The sequence below is a fragment of the Toxotes jaculatrix genome, chromosome 9 (genome assembly GCF_017976425.1).
Source record: "Toxotes jaculatrix isolate fToxJac2 chromosome 9, fToxJac2.pri, whole genome shotgun sequence".
Lineage (NCBI taxonomy): Eukaryota > Metazoa > Chordata > Actinopteri > Toxotidae > Toxotes > Toxotes jaculatrix.
The window spans coordinates 61,805-83,115 of record NC_054402.1 but is presented as its reverse complement, the minus strand read 5'-3'; the positions used below and the strand labels follow the sequence as shown (position 1 = coordinate 83,115).

At 48.3% G+C, this 21,311-nt stretch overlaps 2 protein-coding genes and 2 non-coding genes across 8 annotated transcripts; all 4 read right to left on the bottom strand.

The window, feature by feature from the left end:
* Positions 1-940: 940 nt before the first annotated feature.
* Positions 941-8,066, bottom strand: LOC121186843 (S-arrestin-like). Of its 2 annotated transcripts, XM_041045669.1 has the most exons (16): positions 7,882-8,066; positions 7,356-7,425; positions 6,417-6,477; positions 6,049-6,093; positions 5,450-5,643; positions 5,117-5,176; positions 4,783-4,850; positions 4,549-4,684; positions 4,344-4,428; positions 4,155-4,227; positions 3,708-3,845; positions 3,066-3,143; positions 2,654-2,668; positions 2,281-2,333; positions 1,786-1,795; positions 942-1,472 (listed from the first exon to the last, which is right to left on the bottom strand). In XM_041045669.1, exons 2-16 carry the CDS (start codon positions 7,401-7,403, stop codon positions 1,379-1,381), a joined length of 1,158 nt encoding a protein of 385 aa, XP_040901603.1. In that variant the 5' UTR covers positions 7,404-7,425; positions 7,882-8,066; the 3' UTR covers positions 942-1,378. The 2 variants fall into 2 exon arrangements, with proteins under 2 accessions (XP_040901604.1, XP_040901603.1); XM_041045670.1 differs by lacking the exon at positions 1,786-1,795 and having other exon boundaries at positions 941-1,472.
* A 697-nt stretch (positions 8,067-8,763) lies between these two features.
* Positions 8,764-20,921, bottom strand: atg16l1 (ATG16 autophagy related 16-like 1 (S. cerevisiae)). Of its 4 annotated transcripts, none has more exons than XM_041045665.1 (21): positions 20,749-20,921; positions 18,441-18,482; positions 18,167-18,278; positions 17,956-18,049; positions 17,476-17,581; positions 17,245-17,318; positions 17,024-17,093; positions 16,319-16,500; positions 16,169-16,234; positions 16,003-16,089; positions 15,784-15,843; positions 15,580-15,624; positions 14,712-14,814; positions 14,175-14,351; positions 14,003-14,074; positions 10,993-11,113; positions 10,674-10,779; positions 10,040-10,189; positions 9,764-9,811; positions 9,550-9,651; positions 8,764-9,436 (listed from the first exon to the last, which is right to left on the bottom strand). In XM_041045665.1, the coding sequence occupies exons 3-21, from the start codon at positions 18,270-18,272 to the stop codon at positions 9,343-9,345; spliced, it is 1,863 nt and encodes a 620-aa protein (XP_040901599.1). In that variant the 5' UTR covers positions 18,273-18,278; positions 18,441-18,482; positions 20,749-20,921; the 3' UTR covers positions 8,764-9,342. The 4 variants fall into 4 exon arrangements, with proteins under 4 accessions (XP_040901599.1, XP_040901598.1, XP_040901600.1 ...); XM_041045664.1 differs by having other exon boundaries at positions 20,754-20,921; XM_041045666.1 differs by lacking the exon at positions 15,580-15,624 and having other exon boundaries at positions 14,712-14,817; positions 20,754-20,921.
* Positions 11,440-11,714, bottom strand: LOC121187908. The gene has a single exon (XR_005894662.1).
* Positions 16,621-16,896, bottom strand: LOC121187907. Its single transcript, XR_005894661.1, has one exon.
* Positions 20,922-21,311: the final 390 nt, after the last annotated feature.

Sequence of the window (21,311 nt, the reverse complement as noted above, 5' to 3'; positions counted from 1 at the left end):
ATCCTACAGCGGCAGCGTAAAGCGATACGTTGCCTCGCTTTAGATCTGCGTCGCCTCCTCTGGGCAGGGTTTCCCTACGGTGCCTCTGTCCTCCAACAATGGAACAAAGACTGCCTGAGGCTGCGGGTGTTCAGAGTCCATCACGCCCTAACGACTCGATCAGACGCTACGGCCTCAAAACGCTCCGCTGACATCTGAGGAGAAACTGAACTCAGGCCATCGGAGGACAGCAACTGATCGTCTTTTCACACGGGAGCATTCAGCTCTGACATTCAATGGGAACCTGCTGGCACCTGAAACACGTTTGTGGGTCCGCTGTGCGTCTGAAACACGAGTTACCGCCTACAAAAGTGGGATCTGGATGCTGTCCATGTTGGTTTAACCTCACTAACGTCAACGATTAATTAAATTAAATACGTTCTGCCGGCCTGCAGGGCCGAGGGGGCAAAACCTCCCCTTTCCTGAGTCCTTGTGAATCCTCCTTCACATCTTTCCTTAGTGTGGTTGTGTGTGTGTGTGTGTTACCATGTTTGGAAAATCATTTAAAGCAAGTTCTCTCAGCTGATCTGAGGAGTGAGTTTCTCTGTGACCAGCACAAAGTCTGCTTTTTGTCTGTGGTGGTTTTGTTGTTTTTTCTTTAGAAAATTAAACCAGTTGATTATTGATTATTTATTCTTTCTAAGAAAAAAATCCCCAATAAAACAGAAAAAGAAGCCCTCATGTGTGTGTCGCTGAAGCTACAGCCTGAATTCACACTCATCCACAGACTGGGAGAACTGGTACTCGCTGGTTTCCTCAAACATTAAATCCCAGCTTCCCAAAAACGTAGCCACAAGAGAACGACACATCCACTTTGTCAACGTCTCGGTGAGAAAAGACGAGCGTGAAACAACCCTGGCAGGACGTTACACCCACTGTGTAATGTTGTTTCAACAACAACAACAACAACAACAACATGTGAGTTTCTTGGCAGCAGCTTGTTTTATTTCAGACGTGAAGCTGAGCTCAGCATCTACTCGCTTTCATCAGACTAAAGCAGCTTCCTCTGAGGAGCTGAGATGACCTCTGACCCCTCTGCAGCGTCCTGCGGTCCCGCCCACATTCACACCTAAAGAAGCTGTGTTTACATTCTACAGCCAGAGCCTCGTCAGACACAGTCTGGTCCGCATCACGTCTTACAGACGGAGACCTACGCCAGCAGTTCATCAGGACACAGCTGGTCCACATGTCCCGTGTCGCCGCAGCGCCCCCTACGGGGCCACAGACACTTTGTCCTGAAACATTGTTCACATCAGAAACCCTCGCGTCTTTGGACCAAACTCTGTCTGTCTTCAGCTCTGGACTCTGACGGACACCGGGGACAGCCTTTGGTCTGTTTTCAGGACTCGGTGGGAGATTCGTCATCGTCTCCGTAGACCACGCCCTTCAGGTAGGCTCGTTTAAACTCCTCAAACACCATGTCGTCCGATTCGCTGAGGGACAGAGGGACGGACAGATAGAGAGAGAGCGGGGGACATGTCAAATTACAAAATCCGAGTAAAAAGCACACATGGGACTTAAATGAAACTGTCTGTGAGACATGTCCCTGTGCTGCCTGTAGTCCCCCAGAGACAAACCCTGAAACAGCAAAGATGGAGAGACGCACAACTGACACACACAGACACACAAAACAAACACACACACACACACACACACACACAGCACAGCAGAGGCTCAGTGGCTCATCGCACCAACTTTCCAAAATAAAATGGTCAGAAAATGTCGGTAAAGTAAAGGTGAGCTTACCTGTCCTTGGCTGGAGACGCCATGAGACAGGAAGCAGAGGGAAAGGAAAAGGAAAACGTTCAGGTTTTTTCAGAATAAAAACCAGTAAAGAGAGAGAAGAGTCTGACACTGGAACAGCTGTGTGTGTGTGTGTGTCTGAGCTAAGCAGCTTGTTGTGTATCGCTGACAGCAGTTTATCATCTCCACAAAGAGCTGTGTCACATCCTGAGATTAGCAGCCAGATTACTGCTGATCCATACAGATTATACACACACACACACACACACACCTGTAACCCTGTCCCTGTCCTGCAGGGGGTCATAGCCGACCCCTGGTGTGTCCATGATGCATTCAAGGACCCTCCAGCATCATCAGAGAAAAGACTTTAGATTCAGTTGCTCTGATCAAACTCAGTGTCCCTGAACGCATCAGCAGTGACAGGTCATCAGAGCGGTCAGCTCAGCTTCTGATTGGACCATTCGAAGTGGTGTGTGTGTGTATGTTGGGGGTGCGTACCTGCTTCAGGTTTAGGATGCATCAGTCTGAAAGGAACCTCGAGAGACACCTCACTATAAAACACACACACACCTGTGATCAATACACAGACAGGTGGACAGACAGGTGGACAGACAGACAGACAAGAAGACAGACAGGCAGACAGACAGACAGACAGACAGACAGGTGGACAGACAGGCAGACAGGCAGACAGACAGACAGACAGACAGACAGGCAGGCAGACAGGTGGACAGACAGGCAGACAGGTGGACAGACAGACAGACAGACAGACAGGCAGACAGACAGACAGACAGACAGGCAGACAGGCAGACAGACAGACAGACAGGCAGGCAGACAGACAGGCTGTGAGTTAGCAGATTTCAGTGAAACATACCTGGATCCGATCGTCCTGTAGTTTTGACCAGAAACAGAGAAAACTTTCAGATTCTTGGTTTCACAGTTTGTCAGAAATGTTCAGGTGCATCGACTCAGGTGTTCTAAACAGGTGTGTTGCTGAACAGAGCTCATGCTTCGTTACGTTCTTTCTGTTTTCTCGGGACGTGGAGATGTCAGGCACTGAACATTCACAGTGAAAATCATTTTTGTTTGCAGCTGGGATCTCAGTGAGCGTGAGACGGAGGAGGAGCCGGGGGTGGGGCTTATTTGGGGTAAACGGTGGTAAATGAACATAGAGAGGGTCTGCAGAGCCCACTGACCTCTGACCTCGCTCATTAACACAGTCACAGCAGCTGGGGGACGTTTCAGATCATGTGTTCAGAGACATGAAGCGACCGAGTCGTACTCACCCAGAGGCCATCATCCTCAAAACCACCTTGTAGGAGACCAGGATCCCCTGCACCTCCTTCAGCACCTCCTGCTTCACACTGGGATTCAGACAAAGAGAGAGCCAGAGTCAGGAATCGTTCAGAAATGACCTGCTAACTGGAGCTCTGACTGGGAGAACTGGAACCGAGCCTGATGTGCCTGTCTCGGGCTCACAACATCGCCAGAGACAGCTCACACCCACATCACAGACCGTTCTCCCTTCAGGTTCCACAGCTCCTTCATTCCACAGGCTGTCAGGCTCCTGAGTGCTCTGTAACCGTCCAACAGGACACTGACACTGGGACATAAAAAAAATGGCCACCTTGTTCCACAGGTGAGACAGAGATGAAATCAGTAACATTGACTTTAACCAGTTCAACCAATGAAGAAAAGTCCCAGGAGAAGGAGACAGGACAAATCTGTCTGTCTGATGTGTGTCAGCATGACACAACCTGAGGGACGGACACACACACACACGGCTTTTGATGTTGTGAACTATTTTAAACATTATTTTTTAAACTTCTGTGTCAATAAAGCTTCTTCAAATTTGACATTTGTGTCAGAATAATGTAATCACTGTGTGTGTGTCTCAGTGTGTGTGTGTCTCAGTGTGTGTCCCTCACATGCTGGATGAAGCCAGGTTAGTGTCTTCGTGTTTGAGTCGTCCGTCCAGAGCGAGTCCTCTCCGGTCTTTGTTGTGAGCCAGCAGAGGATACAGGACGTACTCCTTTTTCAGACTGGTCCCAAAGGGAACAGAGTCACTGCAGACACACACACTGTCACTACACAACAAACACACTTCCTTTCTGTTCAAAGTCTCCCTGAGACAGAGTCCTGAACATGGACAGTGGTGAAGTTACAGAATTTGCTCGTATTAAATCCTAAATCACGACTTTGATCATAACTTTCTCCTTTTACTCTGAAAGTCTGACTTCAAAATGTCAGTTTGCGTAACAGCACATTATATAGCTAACATTTAGCTATATAATGCTAATAAAAGCTAATAAAAGCCCCTTGGCCAGCACAGGAAGTTGTTGTTAAAAAGCAGAGAGAGACAGAGACAGACTCACTCCGTGTCCTCTTTGGCCACAGATTTGACGTATTTGTCGTTGGAGTAAAGAACGACGTTGGTCACCTGCTCAACTAAACACAAACAAACAACATGTTTATTAAAAGTCACGATGTTCCTAGGTGTAATCGCCTGTCGAATCGGTCCCGTGACACCACAGACGTGTCAGAAACAACATGTGGGATGTCACCTGACACACTGATGTCTTTGATGTTCCTGCTGGATGAGTTGGTGATCTCAACGTTCACTTTGACCGGCTCACCGTGGTAAAACGTCTGCAGACAGGTGAGACAGACAGACAGACAGGTGAGACAGATAGACAGGTGAATCAGACAGGTGAGACAGGTACAGACAGGTGAAATAGACAGGTGAGACAGGTGAGACAGACAGCTGACCTCTTTGGGCAGACTCAGTTTGACATGCAGAGGTTTCTCAGACATCAGGAACTCGAAGGTGGTCTCCGCTACTGGAACCAGTTTGCTGTTCTCAGGACTAAACTGGATTTTCCGGATGCTGAGACGCACCGAGCTCCTGCAGAGGAGATAACATTTACAGATCAGGGTCGGCCGATCCCACCGCGGTCTGCTCATGTCTGCCGGTGAAGCTCCTCCCACTGATCCTGGACTCACTGTTTGTCGATCCTCTCGTCGCGGTGCTCGCCACAGAAAGCTTTCACCTCAAACTCCACCGCACATTTCTGTCACATACACACAGACACAAACAGGACGCTCTCAGAGACAGAAACACTCAGGACCAGGAACCTGCTGCAACAGGCAGGTCTGCTGGTTCTGTGGATCTGTATCTGCAGAGCTCAGCCTGAAGCTTCATCGTGATCCAGAGCCAAACTTTAAACTGTGAGACAAACATGGAGGTCAGAGGATCCTGGTCCTGAAACCGTGGCTCTGCCCTCGCTCTCTCACGCTGGGAGCGACGATTTAAAGAGACCGGATAAAGACGAGTTACCTTTCCGACGTCGGACGGTCCGGGCTGCAGAGCGACAGAACACGGCAGGTTGTCTGGAAACTGAAACACAAACACAAACTTGCGGGAACCTCAACAGATTTCATGGAAACCCTCAAATATAAAATCTGGCTCTGGAACTAAAGATGCTTGGTGAAGACCACCGTCACCTTCCTCAGGCCTTACTCAACACAAATCCACAGTTTTCCACAGACTGGAAATGAATCATTGGTGTCTTCGGGGGGTCTCGGTCAGGAGACAGGATAAAGTCCAGGAGGACCTGAACGTCTGGGCTACCTGACTGATTCCTGGTATCCTGAAGGTTGGAGTCCTCACCTCGAAGAAGAAGGGGAAGGCGTTGTCTCCCAGCTTTCGCAGTAGTTTCTGCTGGATCCTGGTGTGAGTCAGTTTGTCCTGCAGCTCAGGGTAAACCTGCCGGGTCACCACGAAGAGGTCCCTCCTGAAGGCCACACCCATCACATCCATGTCCTGACGACCATACCGAAACGTGCACGACAGCATCACGTACACTACGGACACATGAAGCTTGTATTAATGACCAAAACCTGTTTAGGAAGCTGCAGTACCGCCAACGGCCACTAGATGCTGGAGCCATAAAATCTCTTGAAACACAGGATCAATAAAACTCGATCTTTCTCTACTTTGTTTTGTTTTGTAACGAGTTTGGGCTCAAAGACAAAACGAAGACAAACTTGACACCAGCGACTCTTTAAACTCGATATTTACATTCGTAACATGTTACACGATTCTTTTAGAACATATGGAACCAGTCCAACACGTGGACACGCTGAGCCGCTAACGTTAGCTCAGCTCAGATGGTCTTATTCTAACTCTCCATCATGACTCCTGTTTCTCTTCTGCTCTGACTGTTTACAGCAGAGAATAAATGCGGGTCAAAGGTCATACACACTGACCTTTCTTTCCTTGCAGCTGCGTTGGGTCAATCATGATCACTCCGTCTAAGAGAAGAAGAAACACAAAGAGACACGAGTCCAGCTCACGGCATGATTTTCAATCCATCTGTAGCTGGAACCAAACCGAACGTCCCACAGGTTTTCATGCCTCAGCTTCAATAATAATCACATTAATTTATGAATCACATGATCACATGGTGTAAAGTGGAGCTGGAGCTTCTGGGAGCCTCAGGTAACTCCCCACTTTCTCCCAGCTCCAGGTCTGACTGACTGAGGGACTGTGTGTTGTTAGCTAACGGGCTGATCACAGATCAGGTTCACACCCTCAGGAGAATTTCCAGGTTCAGTCTGTTCGGGTCAGAACTCACCCACTGGATCCACAAAGTCACAGTGATCCACGAAATCTCTCTTGGCCATGTAGACCGCCACCTGGGGAGGGAGGACGGAGGACGGGGGGTCAGAGGAGCACTGGTGGGGGGACACGTTCACACCAACAAAAAATAAAAAATAAAAAATACATTTTCTAAATTAAAGATGGGGGGGGGGGGGGGGGGGCGGCTCAGGTGGCAGAGCAGGTCGCCCACTGATCCCTGGTTATGGAAGGAAGGACATTTGGTCTCAAACCCTGTGTCAAATCATTGACCCCTAATGGGAGCAGTCGAAAGACGGCTACAGCAAACAGACACAGCATAGAGACATAGACACAGCATAGAGTCACAGACACAGACACAGTCACAGACACAGCATAGAGACATAGACACAGCATAGAGACATAGACACAGCATAGAGTCACAGACACAGACACAGCATAGAGACATAGACACAGCATAGAGTCACAGACACAGACACAGACACAGTCACAGCATAGAGACATAGACACAGCATAGAGTCACAGACAAAGACACAGTCACAGACACAGACACAGCATAGAGACATAGACACAGCATAGAGTCACAGACAAAGACACAGTCACAGCCACAGACACAGCATAGAGACATAGACACAGCATAGAGTCACAGACACAGACACAGTCACAGACACAGCATACAGAATCCTTCTTATTGATGTTTCCACACAAAGTAAATCCATAAAAACATAAAGCCATGCACGGAGCTCAGGACAGAGACGGGGCGTCCACACGTTTGTTCTCAGCAGCTGAATCAGCAAACGAAACACATACAGAAACAGCAGAGTCATAAACAGCAGTGGGACAAACAGACTGAAGACATTTGTCTTCAGCACTGCACCAGGATTCCCAGTCCAACCAGCTGTATTGCTGCCCACAGAGACGCCGCTAACACACTCACCGACTTGTCTCGGGAAACTTTCTTGAAGACGACATGTTTGGGACTCATGGTGACTTCTGACTGTCCGAACCTGCAACAGAGACAATGCCACTCAGACGGGTCGGGGTTAGGGTCAGGGGCTGTGGGAATTCCCACGGTGTGGTTCAGATCAGATGCTACAAACTGTTGCTGAGAAACTGCCTGAAATAACTCTGATATTTAAATTCCACTTCCTTCTAACCGTCCACGAACATCCGAGCTGCTTCTACGTCTTTTCACCTCATTGTCCTACAAACGCTCAGGCCTCAGAGAGTATTGTTAAACTTCAGCTTCACATTTTTTCTATCGCGTCCCCTGAAAGAGAAACCAGGTGTGGCGCTGACGATAACGATGCTCCAACAGTCTGAGTCACCTGATTCGATGAAGTCAGACTTCAAAAGCCTGGATTCTGCTCAGAATCTTCATCAATGCAGCGAAGTCTGAGGATTTAATCCAGAAATGTGGAAAATGTGAACAGATCCTTTAAGAAGAAAGAAGAGAGACTGACCTGTAGCAGCAGGGCGACGCGCTCAGCAGCAGGATTCAGCTGATCGCACTGATCCAGCTGCATTTATATTTATATAATCCACACACACACAGCCTGGTCAGCATGCTGATCATTACTGACTGATCACTCACTCACTCACACACACACACACACACACACACACACACACACACACACATAATCCTGCAGCAACAAACACAAGCAGGAAGAGCTCAGACCCTGCAGCAGTTTCACTGTTCACACTGTAGAACAGCAGCAGCAGCGCCCCCTACAGGCCACAGCACGAACAGGCACGGTTCATTTACTCTACAAGGTTTTTTTCATGTTGTTTTCCTGCTGAAATAAAATAAAGCTCCTACAGCTTTGACCTTTGACCTCTCTGCTCTCCTGAGTCCAACACACTGAAGTGATTTTATGACTTTGGTTCACGGTGCGAGGCGCCACGTTTATGTCCCTGTAAGACTTCAACAGGCCGCTGTTTCCTCTGATTTAGTTAGTCAGGACAAGGCCCTGTCCCCCTGTCCCCCGTCTTCTTCTCTGTTGTTACCACCATCACTGTGAGTGATAAATCACAGTGATCAGCAGTAAGAGTGCGTCTCTGTTGAGCCGATAAGTTCCCGTCAGGCTGACGCAGCAGTCTGTCTGCTAACATCAGCAGCTTCCGCCCCGCCCCTGGACACACAGACCGGGGGGGGGGGGGGGGGGGGGGGGCGGGGGTACAGGGTGCCTGGCTCTGCAGCACTTCAGCAGACACACACAGAGGACAAGCTCTGGGTGCCACCAGCTCCAACCTAAACACTGACAAACACGAGTCAGTAAAACTGTGATGGTGTCATCTGTGTGTGTGTGCGTGCACTGAACTAAACACACGTGGACAGTACACACAGACATGTTTTTTATTTCCTGTCAGAAAACATCTGGGCGCCATCTGATGGGCTCGTTCATCCAAAGAGCTGAAAACGTTTCAGTTTCTGTTTAAACGATTCAAAACTCAAACTTTATTTAGCTCTGTACCTGCTGAACAAAGACACTCGTCCTCCGTCAGTCTGTGTCAGTGTTTCGCCGTATGGAACGCACACACAGACACACACAGGTGAGGACGGTCCGGTCGTGTTCCCGCTCGCCGCCAGCTGTCCTGTGTACCGTCAGCTGGACGGAGTCTGTCTCAGTAAACTGTGTGAGGGCAGTTTGTTGTTTCACTGTCACACAATTAAAAAAACACTGAGGAACATTAAACGTTCTGAACCCAAACAGAAAACAGGTAAACGCGACTGAAGTCGTTTAAACACGAAGGCAGGTTTCCTCTCAGATCCACCGCGTCAGCTCCGCTCCTCCTGTCAGACCGTCAACAACAACAACAACAACAACAACACAAAGACGAGCTCCAAACATTTCATCGTCCAGCTGCTGATTGACCGTCCTTGTCTCTGTCGGCGTCCAGCGGCGACGCGGTTCAGCCAATCACATGTCAGACCACAGGATAGCTTTGCTGCCTTTCTCCACGCTGGCCACGTAGGCTCCTGAAGGCGACCATGACACCGAGTTGATGGCAGAGCTGCACACAGAAAACGACAGCAGGTAAAGTGTGAGCGGCGGATCTGACCTTTAACCTCTCCGATCGTACGCTGCTGAACGGGCGGACTGTTCTGGGCTCGGTTTGCTTCTTACTTGTGGTTCCGGTCCAGAGTCCGGTCCACCTTCCCGGTCAGGACGTTCCACACGTACAGAGCTCCGTCGGCCGACCCTCCAGCCACATAGCTGCCGTCCGGACTGAAAACAGACGGAGGGACAGTCACGTCTCTGTCTCTGCTCCAGAAACAACATTTAAACCCCGGCAGACAGTTCACGTCTCATTCTGAAGGAACAAATGTGCTGAACCCACCTGAAGGTGACTCTGGTCCAGTCGGCTCCACACTTGAAGCCCTGAGCACTGAACACACAGACACAACAGTCAGTACACCTGGACCACACCTGGACCAGAGGACAGTTATCAGAGGAACCCTCCAGCAGGCTGGACAATCAGCTCGTTCAACACACTGACCCATCATCAGAGTCTCAGGCTGAACGCGGACAAACACGGGGGGACACCTGGCCTCTGGTACCTGATGGGATCCACCTGTTCAAACACTGAATCAGTGACAGGTCGGGTTGGACTCACCTGAACGTCTGTCTGACGGCGTTGGTTCGCAGATCGATGATTTTGATCAGGTCGTCTCTGGAGCAGGTGAGCAGCTCGGTTCGGTCGTGGTTCAGGTCCAGAGACGTCACTCTGCCCAGCAGCTCCAGCTCCCGCACTATGCTCTCCGCTCTGACTCACACCAGCAGGACACGATGAGAGGGACACACACAGGAGACAGACAGACAGACAGACAGACAGTACTGAGAGGATCAGTTTTTACTCCAAACATTTTAACATCAAAGACTGAATGAAATAAATTCTTCATCAGAAAATATCCCATCACCTGCATAAAAACCTAAAGTTTACACGAGAATTTACAAAAAAAGACAAGTGAACCAAAACATCAGCTGTTTGTAGTTTTTACTAAAAGTGAAAACATTTCTTCACTGATTTTTTCCACTGTTTGTTGTTGTAATACTCATTTTGGCCACAAGAGGCTGAAGAGCAGTAAACTCCCAGTGTACACAGGACGCCGGTGTCTTCACTGGGCCTGTGGACTTTACTCCACCTGACTCCATCATCCTCCGGCACAAAGACTTATTTCTAATCAAAGGGAAAACATGGCGGTAATCTGAGACGTTAATTTGAACCGCTGACGCTGAGGTGGACTCACCTGATGTCCCAGAACCGGACCTTCTTATCAAAGTGTCCGCTCATGACGCATTGCTCCGTGCAGACGATGTCGTTACAGCTGGAACCGGCGAATACCGTCTTCATACCTGTACAGGTGACACAGCACGTGACCACCAGACTGAGCACGGCCAACAGGTGATGTCATCAGTGAGGTCACAACGTGCTGTCCGCTCACTGTTTCCAGGCCGAGCACAAAGACTCTTCCTGTTACAGGTGTGAGCTCTATCCAATCAGCTCCACGTTCACACACAAACTAAATTTAAAAACACATCAGTCAGAAAAACCGACCAATCACGTACAGACTTTGCTGCGGAGGTCCCACAGTTTAAGCGTCCGGTCGTAGCTCCCAGAGACGATTCGAGCATTGTCCAACAGGAAACGGGCCGACAGCACCTTCCCACTGTGACCTGTCAGGGTGTGCTGTGGGACACGGACACACACACAGTGAATGTTAATGTGAGCAGATATATTGTATTGTATTTCCTTCCGTCTCTGAGGCTCAGCCCACAACTTACATTTCAGTTATTAACTAGTTCTTTGACTCAGTGTAATCTTCTCATCTAAGTTGGTTAACTATCCATCAACACACTCTGAAACATGTGCTGCTTATTGCTGGATTAAATGTGTGTTTTCTGAGTTTGCTGTCTTCTCTCTGTGTCTTGTGGACGGGGTGAAAGGTCAGACCCGAGCCTGACGCTGGACGGAACGTTAAAGAATCCGAAACGGAAAAACTCGGGCGACTCTGCGGTCTCAGCACAAGCGTGAAATCATTTGCCAAGCCCCGCCCCCTGCGGCCTGAAGCTCCGTGCCGATTGGTTCTGTTGGATGTCAGACATCACACTGAGGCTGTGGAATCTGTTCAGCCTCACTGTGACGTCACTTCCTGTCTGTCAGCAGCTCCCGGGACCACCACAGCATCACTAGAGCATGATGGGAGCAGAGAGCAGGGGCTGCTGCGAGCCAAAATGGCGGTTGAGGGGGAGGAGCTGAGATTCAGACCTTTTACTTGACATCACTGACCAGCAGACCGACGGCTGAACCGTCGCACACGTTAGGCGATCATCAGCGGGTCAGAAGGCGTCAGCCTCTGTCCTCAGTCCAAAAACTTTAATCTGCAGTTACTTTGAAAATATTTTTGATCAGGATTTGTCCTTTAACTCACATATAAAACAAGTCTCTGGCCCCGCCTTCTTTCACCTGCGAAAAATTGCTGAAAAATTAGTCCATGCTTTTGTTACTTCCAGGCTGGACGACTGTAACTCCCTATTATCAGGATGTCCAGTTAACTCTGTAAAAAGCCTCCAGCTGATCCTAAATAGAATAGAACAGAATAAAATATACTTTATTGATCCCTTTGGGAGGTCCCTTGGGGAAATTTGGGTACCAGCAGCAGTACGACACCAAAAAACACAGTAAAGCAGCAGTACAAAGTAAAAAAGTAAAAAGTAACTAACTAACTAACTAAATGCTGCAGCCAGTGTACTGACTGGAATTAGCAGCAGAGATCATATTACTCCTGTACTAACTTCTCTTCATTGGCTTCCTGTAAAATCCAGAATTGATTTTAAAATCCTTCTCCTTACATATAAGGCCCTCAATGGCCAAGCTCCTTCATGTCTCACAGAGCTGATAGAACCATATTATCCCAACAGATTGCTTCGTTCCCAGAATGCAGGTTTGCTTATGGTTCCCTGAATCTCTGAAGTAGAATGGGAGGCCGAGCCTTTAGCTATCAGGCCCCTCTCCTGTGGAACCAGCTGCCAGTTTGGGTTCAGGTAGCAGACACCCTCTCTAATTTTAAAATTAGGCTTAAAACCTTTTTGTTTGACAAAGCTTATAATTAGTTGTAGTTACAGTCCTAGTTATTTATTAAACTTATAGTTAGTCACAATTATCTCTATAGACACTGTTACAGTTAAGGATATAGCCCTTAGTAGGGCTGGCTCAGGCAACTGAACTCTTAGTTATGCTGCTATAGGCCAAGGCTGCTGCGGGACATCCCATGATCCTCTGCACACTTCTTCTTTCTCTCCTCAGTCCCACTCTCACATTTATTAGCCTTTATTACATGTCATTAACTCTGTGTCCTCTCTGTCCCGTAGTCCTGTGCTTGTTTCTCTCTGGTCTCTCTGTCCCTTTCTGCAGGTGTCTCTGGCTCCGGAGCTGCATGTTCTGTGGTCCTGGCTCCACCCACCTGCTGCTGTTTATTGTTTACAATGATCCATTTCTAACATGTTTAATGTTCCATTCTGCTACAGATAAATATTGGATTAATATTCTTTGCAGACTGTAATGTAAATAATTCCCAGTCATGACAGCTTTTTGCCTCTGTGCTCTGTTTCCTATTATAACTGTAATCTGCTGAGCACACATTATCCACTAACTGTAATGTAAATGCTGACCCTCTAACATTGTCCGTTGTCTGTATTATGCTACATGTCCTTCTCCCCCTCTCCTCCATTCCTAGCTGTCCTATCTTCCTCCTTTCACCCAGCCCGGCCCTCAGCAGGAGCGTCCCCAGGTTCTGCTCGAGGTTACTTCCTGTTCAAAGGGAGTTTTTCTTGCCACTGTCGCCTTAAGTACTGATCTGGGGTCAGACTCTGGGTCTCTGTAAAGCGCTTTGAGACAATTTTGATTGTGGAAGGAGCTGTATAAATAAAATTGAATTGAATTAATTCAACGCACCACCTCCTGCAGCTGTGCTCCACCCGCACCAGGCGCAGCTGAAGGAGTTCAGCTCACGCTCCTGAACCTCAGCTAAACCCCAGTATCACTGCAAACATGACGCGACGCATCATTACAGAGCAGCCGCACACTGAATCCACATGCTGAGACAGGAAATGACTTCACTGATGCTGCTCCTGGGTCACACTGTCACAGCACTTATTTTCAATTCCATTCAACTTTATTTATACAGCTCCTTCCACAATCGAAACTGTCTCAGACCGCTTCACAGAGACACAGAGTCTGACCCCAGATCAGCAGAAACAGCTTCCTGTGAACAGGAAGGAACCTGGACCAGAACCTGGCTCATATGGGGGACCCTCCTGCTGATGGCCGGGCTGTAGGGTTTCCCACAGCGTTTTCCAGGGGCTTAGCACTCCCACTGAGAGGTGGGTTAGGGTTAGGAGGTATGTTTACGCTGAGTGAGAACAGTTCTCAGGGGTTTCTGTGTCTCTAGAGATGATTCAACTCTCATCTAAATTTCAATCCTCCAGGTTCAACAAGCAAATACATCACAAACCTCAGACTGTACCTGGGCAGGTTACAGGCAAGAAAAGGTTCAGGGTCTCAGCTGCTCAGACTCACCCTCAGCCTGTAGTCGTCCACAGTCCAGATCCGACTGGCGAAGTCATTAGAGGCGGCGAGCAGGTACGAACCCTAAAGAGACACAACTCATGAAAGCAGCAGCGGGAGCTTCAAAATACAAAGACAATGATAGAACATAAAAATCCAGAGTGAAGTGCAGCTGCAGACTCACAGCGCTGTCAAACTCAATGCTGGTGATTCCTGCGTTGCTGCCGGTCAGAGCTCCTTTAGGCTCACAGCGACCTGCGATAACTTCCCACAGCTTCACCCGGCGGTCCATCCCTCCTGTGGCCAGGACACGAGAGCCTGGACTGAACCTGACAGCGTTCACCTCGCCGTCATGGGCTTCCTGAATGAACACACACACACACATACAGACACACACACACATTTACACAGAAAAAATACAGGGTTTAACACTGAGCCATCCCAGTAAACTATTCCTCTCTCCTCCTCAGCCAGGCGCTCCGTGCTGATTGGTTCTGTTGGACGTCCGTTATCACACTGAGCCTATAGGACCTCAGTATGACGGGAGCAAAGAGCAGGGGCTGCTGGGAGCCAGAGGGCAGCAGGAGAGGATCGTATCTGGGATCTGGGGGTTCGATCATCAGCCCACGGTCCTGTGGCATTTCCCAGCCGATCACTCTGAACCGGTCTCCCAGTCTAAACTGGGAGACCGGCCTACTGGCGAAGAGCCTGAGGTACTTACAAACACATGCAGAGCTGTGGACGGGACTCGAACCTCCGCACACACTCCCGACGGAGCCTCTGCGTTTTCAGGCGAAGCGCTGAAAGAGTTGGCAGTTCGACGCCTGCTGGGAGAGAGATCACAGTCAGCAGTTTAACACCGAGTGCTCTGTACCAACAGCTTCTGGGAAAACATCATTCTGTCCAGTCTGCAGGAACGTGACGGACAGCCAGCTGCCACAGTGTGGGGATGGTTTGGTCACTCTAACATTCTTCATTACATCAGCGTTACAAAACAAAACTTATTAGGGTTAAATCAGGACGACAGCATCCACACACTGTGGTTCTTTCTCCACGCAGGACCAACAACACTCAGCTACAGATACTTAAAGTGCGATTATTGATTTAGTATTGATTACCGCCAGGGACAATCACTACAAACTTCAAAGAGCGTTCACACTGCCAGAAAAGCAACGCTCACGTGTCCACCTGTCCACTGAAAGAGTTGGTGGTAGCTGCAATTGTTCCTACTGTCCATGCCGGTCCCGAGAAGACCAGGATGAGGTCTCATCATGTGGACGGTCAGTAACACCAATCCCTTCTGATATCACTGTCACGCAGACAACACCCAACTACACCTGTTATTTGAAGACTGAACTGTCCTGGGTGTCCATGTTGCGTCTGTCTCCCATAGGTATGGGGGGCCCCTGGTTTCAGAAGCCCACACACACACACACACCTCCTCTTTACATGTGGACATGGTGGACATGTGAGAGTTGTGTTAAGACAGACTGCAGTCTCTGGCTCCGCCCACAGTCAGTCAGCGACCTGTCAAAAGCTGACAGTGTGAACACACAGGTGAACACACACACACACACACAGTCCTTCACCTGGTGTGTGGTGGGTGGAGTCCAGGCTGAACACACTCAGACACTCTGCAGACAGACAGACACATAAGACAGGAAGACAGAGAGGTGGTCAATCACAACAAGGACAGTCCAGACCCCCCCCCCCACCCCAAAGAGACCCGGACAGACCAGGACAGATGGACAGACAGATGGACAAAGAGAACAGATGATTTTATAGCTACGTACCCAAATATGTTGGAGATGGAGTCCAGCAGACCACCAGGGGGCGGCTGAGACACTTTCTTACTACAGAAACAAAGAAAGTCAGAGACCTGGTCCACTGTGACATCTTCGATTGATTCAGTTCACTGTCACAGAAATCTGAGACATCTGAGAAGCTGACACCAGAGAGAATCTATTTAATCGATTAATCAAAGTGTGAAACAGAACAGGTACCAGTCTCACCTGGGAGTTCTGCTGAGCGGCCTGTTCGGTGAGGTCTCCCCCCCGCCCTTCCCTCCGTCCTCAGCCAGAACCTCGATGTCGTCGTCCCTGAGGGTGGGGAAAAGACACTGAGTCAGTACCGCCTCGCCTCTCCGAGACATCGCGGAGTAGAACAGAGTGTACTGACGGGTCGATGGGCAGAGGTTCTTTGGCAGCGTCCGCCAGCTCCTTCTGCAGTTTGGCCTGTCTGCGTCTGAAACGAACATCAGAGAGATCAGAGACACTTCAACCAGGACTTAACCCCGCCCCCTCCCTCCCTCCCAGGTGTTCGCTCTACCTGCTGTCCTTCTCGTTCTCAGCGTTCAGCCTGTTGGCCTCCTGAGCTTTCTCTGCCATCCATCGAGTCACCAGTTCCTGGTTGTCCTCTGTGGTTTTCCTCAGTTTTTCCTCCAGAGCAGAGAAGGTGATCTGCAGGGCATCGTACTCGTCCTTCAGCGTCTGGTTGGCCCTCTCCAGGTCCTGCAGGGACGCGGGAGCATCGTTACGCTCACAGCTCTGGATAAACATACAGTAAACACCCGACGGGCTCTGTGTCGACCGCTCTCACGACACTGAAACATGCTCTGATCACATGACGAAGGTCTCAGGTTGAAAACTTGAGATCAGCTCCCTCCTCCTCCTCCTCCGCCCGGCGCTCCATGCTGATTGGTTCTGTTGGATGTTCGTTACCCACAGCGAGTCTGTAGGATCTCTGTACAGACTCGCTGTGATGTCACTTCCTGTCTGTCAGCAGCTCCTGGGACCACCACTGCGCCACTAGAGCATGATGGGAGCTGAGAGCAGGGGCTGCTGGGAGCCAGAGGGCAACAGGAGAGGATTGTGGGTAATCAGACCTTTTACTGCTCATCACCGACCTTCATCACATCTGTGAAGACTCAGCTGAGTCCTTGATGTCCTAACGCCACAGCCATTTAATCCAGTTATCTAGAGTGCAATGAACCCTGACCTCGGCGTGTGATTGGTCCAGGTGATGCTTTCCTACCTGCAGGCTGCTCCTCAGCTCCCGACAGTCTCCCTCCAGACCGACAATCTGCTGCTGATACTCCAACATCCTGAACACACAGGGGGCGGGGCCTTAATAAGCACTTAAGAGTGACATCACCTGCTGCAGGTAAACTAGCCTCGTGGGTAACACATTTACAAACAAATCAATGATTATTAGCTAAACAAACAAACGATGACGAAGTGTTTACAGACACTGACTTGGCCTCGTTGGTCTGGATCTCTTTGTCCTTCTGCTGAATCTGGTTGTTCAGTTCGATCACACTCTGAGCCAGCTGCAGGACACAAACACAGTGACGTCACCTTTCCAGGACTTTCCAGGACCACGAGCCATGATTTCCACGTCTTCAGGCCGACGCCAGCCTTATTACCGTCAGCAGCTTTTCAGGGAAACTCTGCCGTCACTTCCTGTGTACAGTGAAGGTGACTCACCTCTCCTCGCTTCTTGTGGAGCTCTGTCAGCTCCTCCTGGTGTTTGATTCTCATCTGAGCCATTTCCTGCTGCAGAGTGTCGCCGCGACTCGAGTCCGCGCCCGAACTGAAACACACCGGCGAGGCAGGAGGAGCATGATGGACAGGTGTGACATTTACAGTCAATTAAAGAGACACAGACACAGCTGGGCGGGCAGACTGAATATCTACATGCTGATGGTCAACAGTTAAAAATCACTGTGAGGTGACACGGGCTGCAGTGGTATGGCAATCATCCGAAAAATAGCCAATACATTTATGCAATTATTGATTTTTTTGTGAATCTAATCCTGTCCTCTCTGCCTGGGACCAGTTAGCTGCCCTGCAGGTTGGACAGGTCAAACACAGGTGATGCCGGATGGAACAGACGAGGTTCAGAGGGCTGATTATAACAGCAAACCAGCAGACACCTGGCCCGGTCTGAGCGGGCGGACGCCTCACCTGGCCTCGTGTCCTCGCTGCACGTCATATTTCTCAGTCTGGTATCTCTCTGACAGAACAGCCTGCAGGTCTGACTTCTCCAGCAGACGGTTATCTGAAACAAACACACTAAGGTCACACACTAAGGCTTCGACCTAAAAGAAAGAGGGAGGGAACGGAGACAGAGGGGAGACCGAAGAAAGCTTGGTACACGAGACAGCGATGGACTCACACTGGAGGACGATCTCCTCAAACGCCTGCCTCTGCACTCTGTCTCTGAGCTTCAGCTGCTCCGAGATGTGTCTCTTCCATGTGCACTCCACCCGCCGCTCCGCCATCACCACCTGACACACACACATCACAGAACTCACGTCAAACACACCTCATCTGATGGCCTTTCCACATCGAGGACGGACATGTTGGATTATGAGCACAGTCAAAGAACAGTCTGAGGAACCCAGAGACACGTTCAGAGCAGCAGCGTAAAGTCGCGTTCTGTTTCTTACCTACACCATCGGCTTTGCCGCTGCAACAGTTCCTTTCAGCTTCTGCAGCGGGAAACAAGAATGAAGATTAGTCCATCGTTACACGTTCTGACACCAGTGACTGCTTTTCCTTTTATCAACTTCAGATTTTAGTCTTTCACATGATGATGTTTCCAACAGAAATCTGCTGTGTTCTGCTTTGATGGCCTGGATCGAGATGAAAAAAAGCTTAATGCTGAGCAGGCAACGATTCTCCAGGACTGGTTAGTCAACAGCTGTTAAGAATAGAATAGAATAGAATAGAATATACTTTATTGATCCCTTTGGGAGGTCCCTTGGGGAAATTTGGGTACCAGCAGCAGTACAACACCAAAAAACACAGTAAAGCAGCAGTACAAAGTAAAAAGTAACTAAGTTAAGTTAGTTACTAAAGTAACTAACTAAGGTGCTGGTATAAAAATAGAATGTAAATGAAATAAAATATAAAAGTAAAATAAACTCTTGAATAATCTTAGTACTAAAATAGAACAAGGGTGGATTCAAGTAAAAAATTAAAATATAAAGTATATACAAACATTGCAAACAAACATTGCACTCTAAGAGGTGGAAATAATAAATTACTGCACATGAGTTATTGCACATGGATAGTATTGTTAAATGCACTGGTTATGTAGCCCCAGTTGGTTCTACTGGTATTTATCATTATCATTTGGAATAAAAGTCCTGGGCTGGACTAAAACTCTGTTTAGCTTCAAATCACCTTCATATCCAGCGACACTGGAGGATGTTTTTTTCGGTGCTGGGCAATGATGAAAATTTTAATCACGATTAATCGTGATTAACCAACATATCCTGGAAGTCGCAAGTACGCTGATACTAAACACATCAGTAAAATGTTCGTGTTCACACTTTTCTTGGTTATGGTTACACTTTCACAGCGCTTGGTTAAGGAAAGATCCTCGTCTGGCTCAAAACAGAAAAACTGTCCTGAAACTGAAACCACCATCTGTTTCTACCATGTCTCTTTGCTGTTTAAACCAAAGACCAGACCACGTGAACCTGGTCTCTGGAGCCACAGTCCAGATTTCCAGTGTGTCCATGAGCCACCCAGTCCACCTCCTCCAGACCGTGACTCTGCTGCCACTCACAAATATGTCGTTTGGTTAAAATAATCATCACAACAGAATCCAGAGTCACAACTAAGCACGCTAACCATTGTCCTCTCATTACCTTTAATCTTGCTGTCTTCATGAAACCTTAATTGTCCCATGTTTCCTCTCTCTCTCTCTCTCCCCCTCTCCCTCCCTCCCTCCCTCCCTCCATGAGCTGGGATCTGTTGAAGGTTCCACCTGTTAAAGGGAGTTTTTCTTTGCTGCCGTCGTCAAGTGCCAGAGAATTTACAGCGAGTGATGTTTCTGACTTGTGTCCTGCACACTCTACCCAGGTGTTACCCCTCACCTGAACCAAAGAGTGTTTCCAGCAGGTGTGAATGCATAAGGCAGACAATCTTCTGTTGTGTTATGTGAAATGTCCCATAGTGGAGCGCAGCAGAGGACCGTAAAGCTTTAGTGACCCTAAGAGTAAGTTGCATTACTAACAGCAATATAAACTGGTATTTACACGCAGACAACAACGAGTAAACACCAACAAACAGGTTTTAGCAGCAGTTTCTCCTCAGCCAATGGAACAAAGTGAAGATTCAGCTGTGTGCTGGTGCTCAGGTAACAGATAACCCTAACCCAGGTAACAGTCTTTGTAATTCAGCCAAAACTGACCCTCATCCTACTTATTAACTCACTCATTATAAATAAAAACGAAAGCTTGTTGATTTCAGCCTCTGAATATTTCAGTAATAAATCAGACTTGACTGTGGGACAACACCGGACGTCAATCAGTTGATTGATAATTTGCTGATTATAACTTTATTTTCAATAGTGGTTTTCAAGAGTGTTTTTTGTGTTTAACTAAGCTACTGTGACCAAGCAATTTTCCCTGTGGATCAATAAAGTTTATCCAAGTCTAAAAACATCTTGAGTCACAGTTGTTGTTAGCAGCTTTTAGCTTCTGTTAGCATTAGCTCCCACACAAAGACAGGAAGACCTCGGGCTCACGGGCAAACAAAACGCCGTCATTTCTGATTAAACCCTGTTTACATTTACTCAGTTAGAGGTGAACCGTCATGTTGGACCCTCCCTGTCTCCGTGTCGCGGCTCCGATGCGGTATTACCGGACCGTTTCGCGGGACACAAACACCCGTGACTCGACATGTTAGCATGCTAACGGAGCGGCTAGCCGCGGAGCTCCGAAGGAGACAAAAGATAAAACTTACACTACCTAACGGGGTTCCGGGTTGTGGCGCTTTTTTCTGACACCTCCTCGTTAACCTCGGTGCTGTTACTTCGGTGCTGTCGGTGTTAAACAGTTCCGTTTGTCTCGTTAACCGACATCAGCTTCTTCCTCTAATTCGCTCCAACTCAGCGCCATCTTGGCTCCGACGGGTCACTTCCGGGAAAGCCGCAGGAAGTTACGCTCGGGTTTAAATAGGAGCCAGAATTTTTTGTTCCTATCTGTTTAAATGCCAGTGCCTAAATTCGACTGTTTTTTATATTTATTATAATTTTACATTTAAAATTTTTATAATTTTTGAAGTTTCATTTTTTTAAACGTGTTTTTATTCCGATGTTTTATTGGTGAAACAAGATGCCTCCGTTTTTTTAAATGTCGCCTTTATTCTTTTCATCATTTTCATTTATAATAATATAGAATAGAATGCCTTTTATTGTCATTGGACATCTTTTACATGTACAACGAGATGGAAAGCATCTCCTTCTCCAGTGCAACATGTATAAATATACAACATAGAATAAAGTAGAATAAAATAAGATTAAATTA

What these genes read in the sequence shown, in the direction of transcription:
- atg16l1 (XM_041045665.1), bottom strand. Translation starts at nt 18,272, where the DNA reads ATGGCGGAGCGGCGGGTGGAGTGCACATGGAAGAGACACATCTCGGAG. An exon ending in GAACCTCTGCCCATCGACCC is followed by an intron (nt 16,090 to 16,168) that starts GTCAGTACACTC and finishes CCCCACCCTCAG; the next exon opens with GGACGACGACATCGAGGTTC. An exon ending in CTCCACCCACCACACACCAG is followed by an intron (nt 14,815 to 15,579) that starts GTGAAGGACTGT and finishes CTCTCCCAGCAG; the next exon opens with GCGTCGAACTGCCAACTCTT.
- LOC121186843 (XM_041045669.1), bottom strand. Translation starts at nt 7,403, where the DNA reads ATGAGTCCCAAACATGTCGTCTTCAAGAAAGTTTCCCGAGACAAGTCG. An exon ending in GACGAGAGGATCGACAAACA is followed by an intron (nt 4,685 to 4,782) that starts GTGAGTCCAGGA and finishes TCTCCTCTGCAG; the next exon opens with GAGCTCGGTGCGTCTCAGCA. An exon ending in GTGGCCAAAGAGGACACGGA is followed by an intron (nt 3,846 to 4,154) that starts GTGAGTCTGTCT and finishes GTGTGTCTGCAG; the next exon opens with TGACTCTGTTCCCTTTGGGA.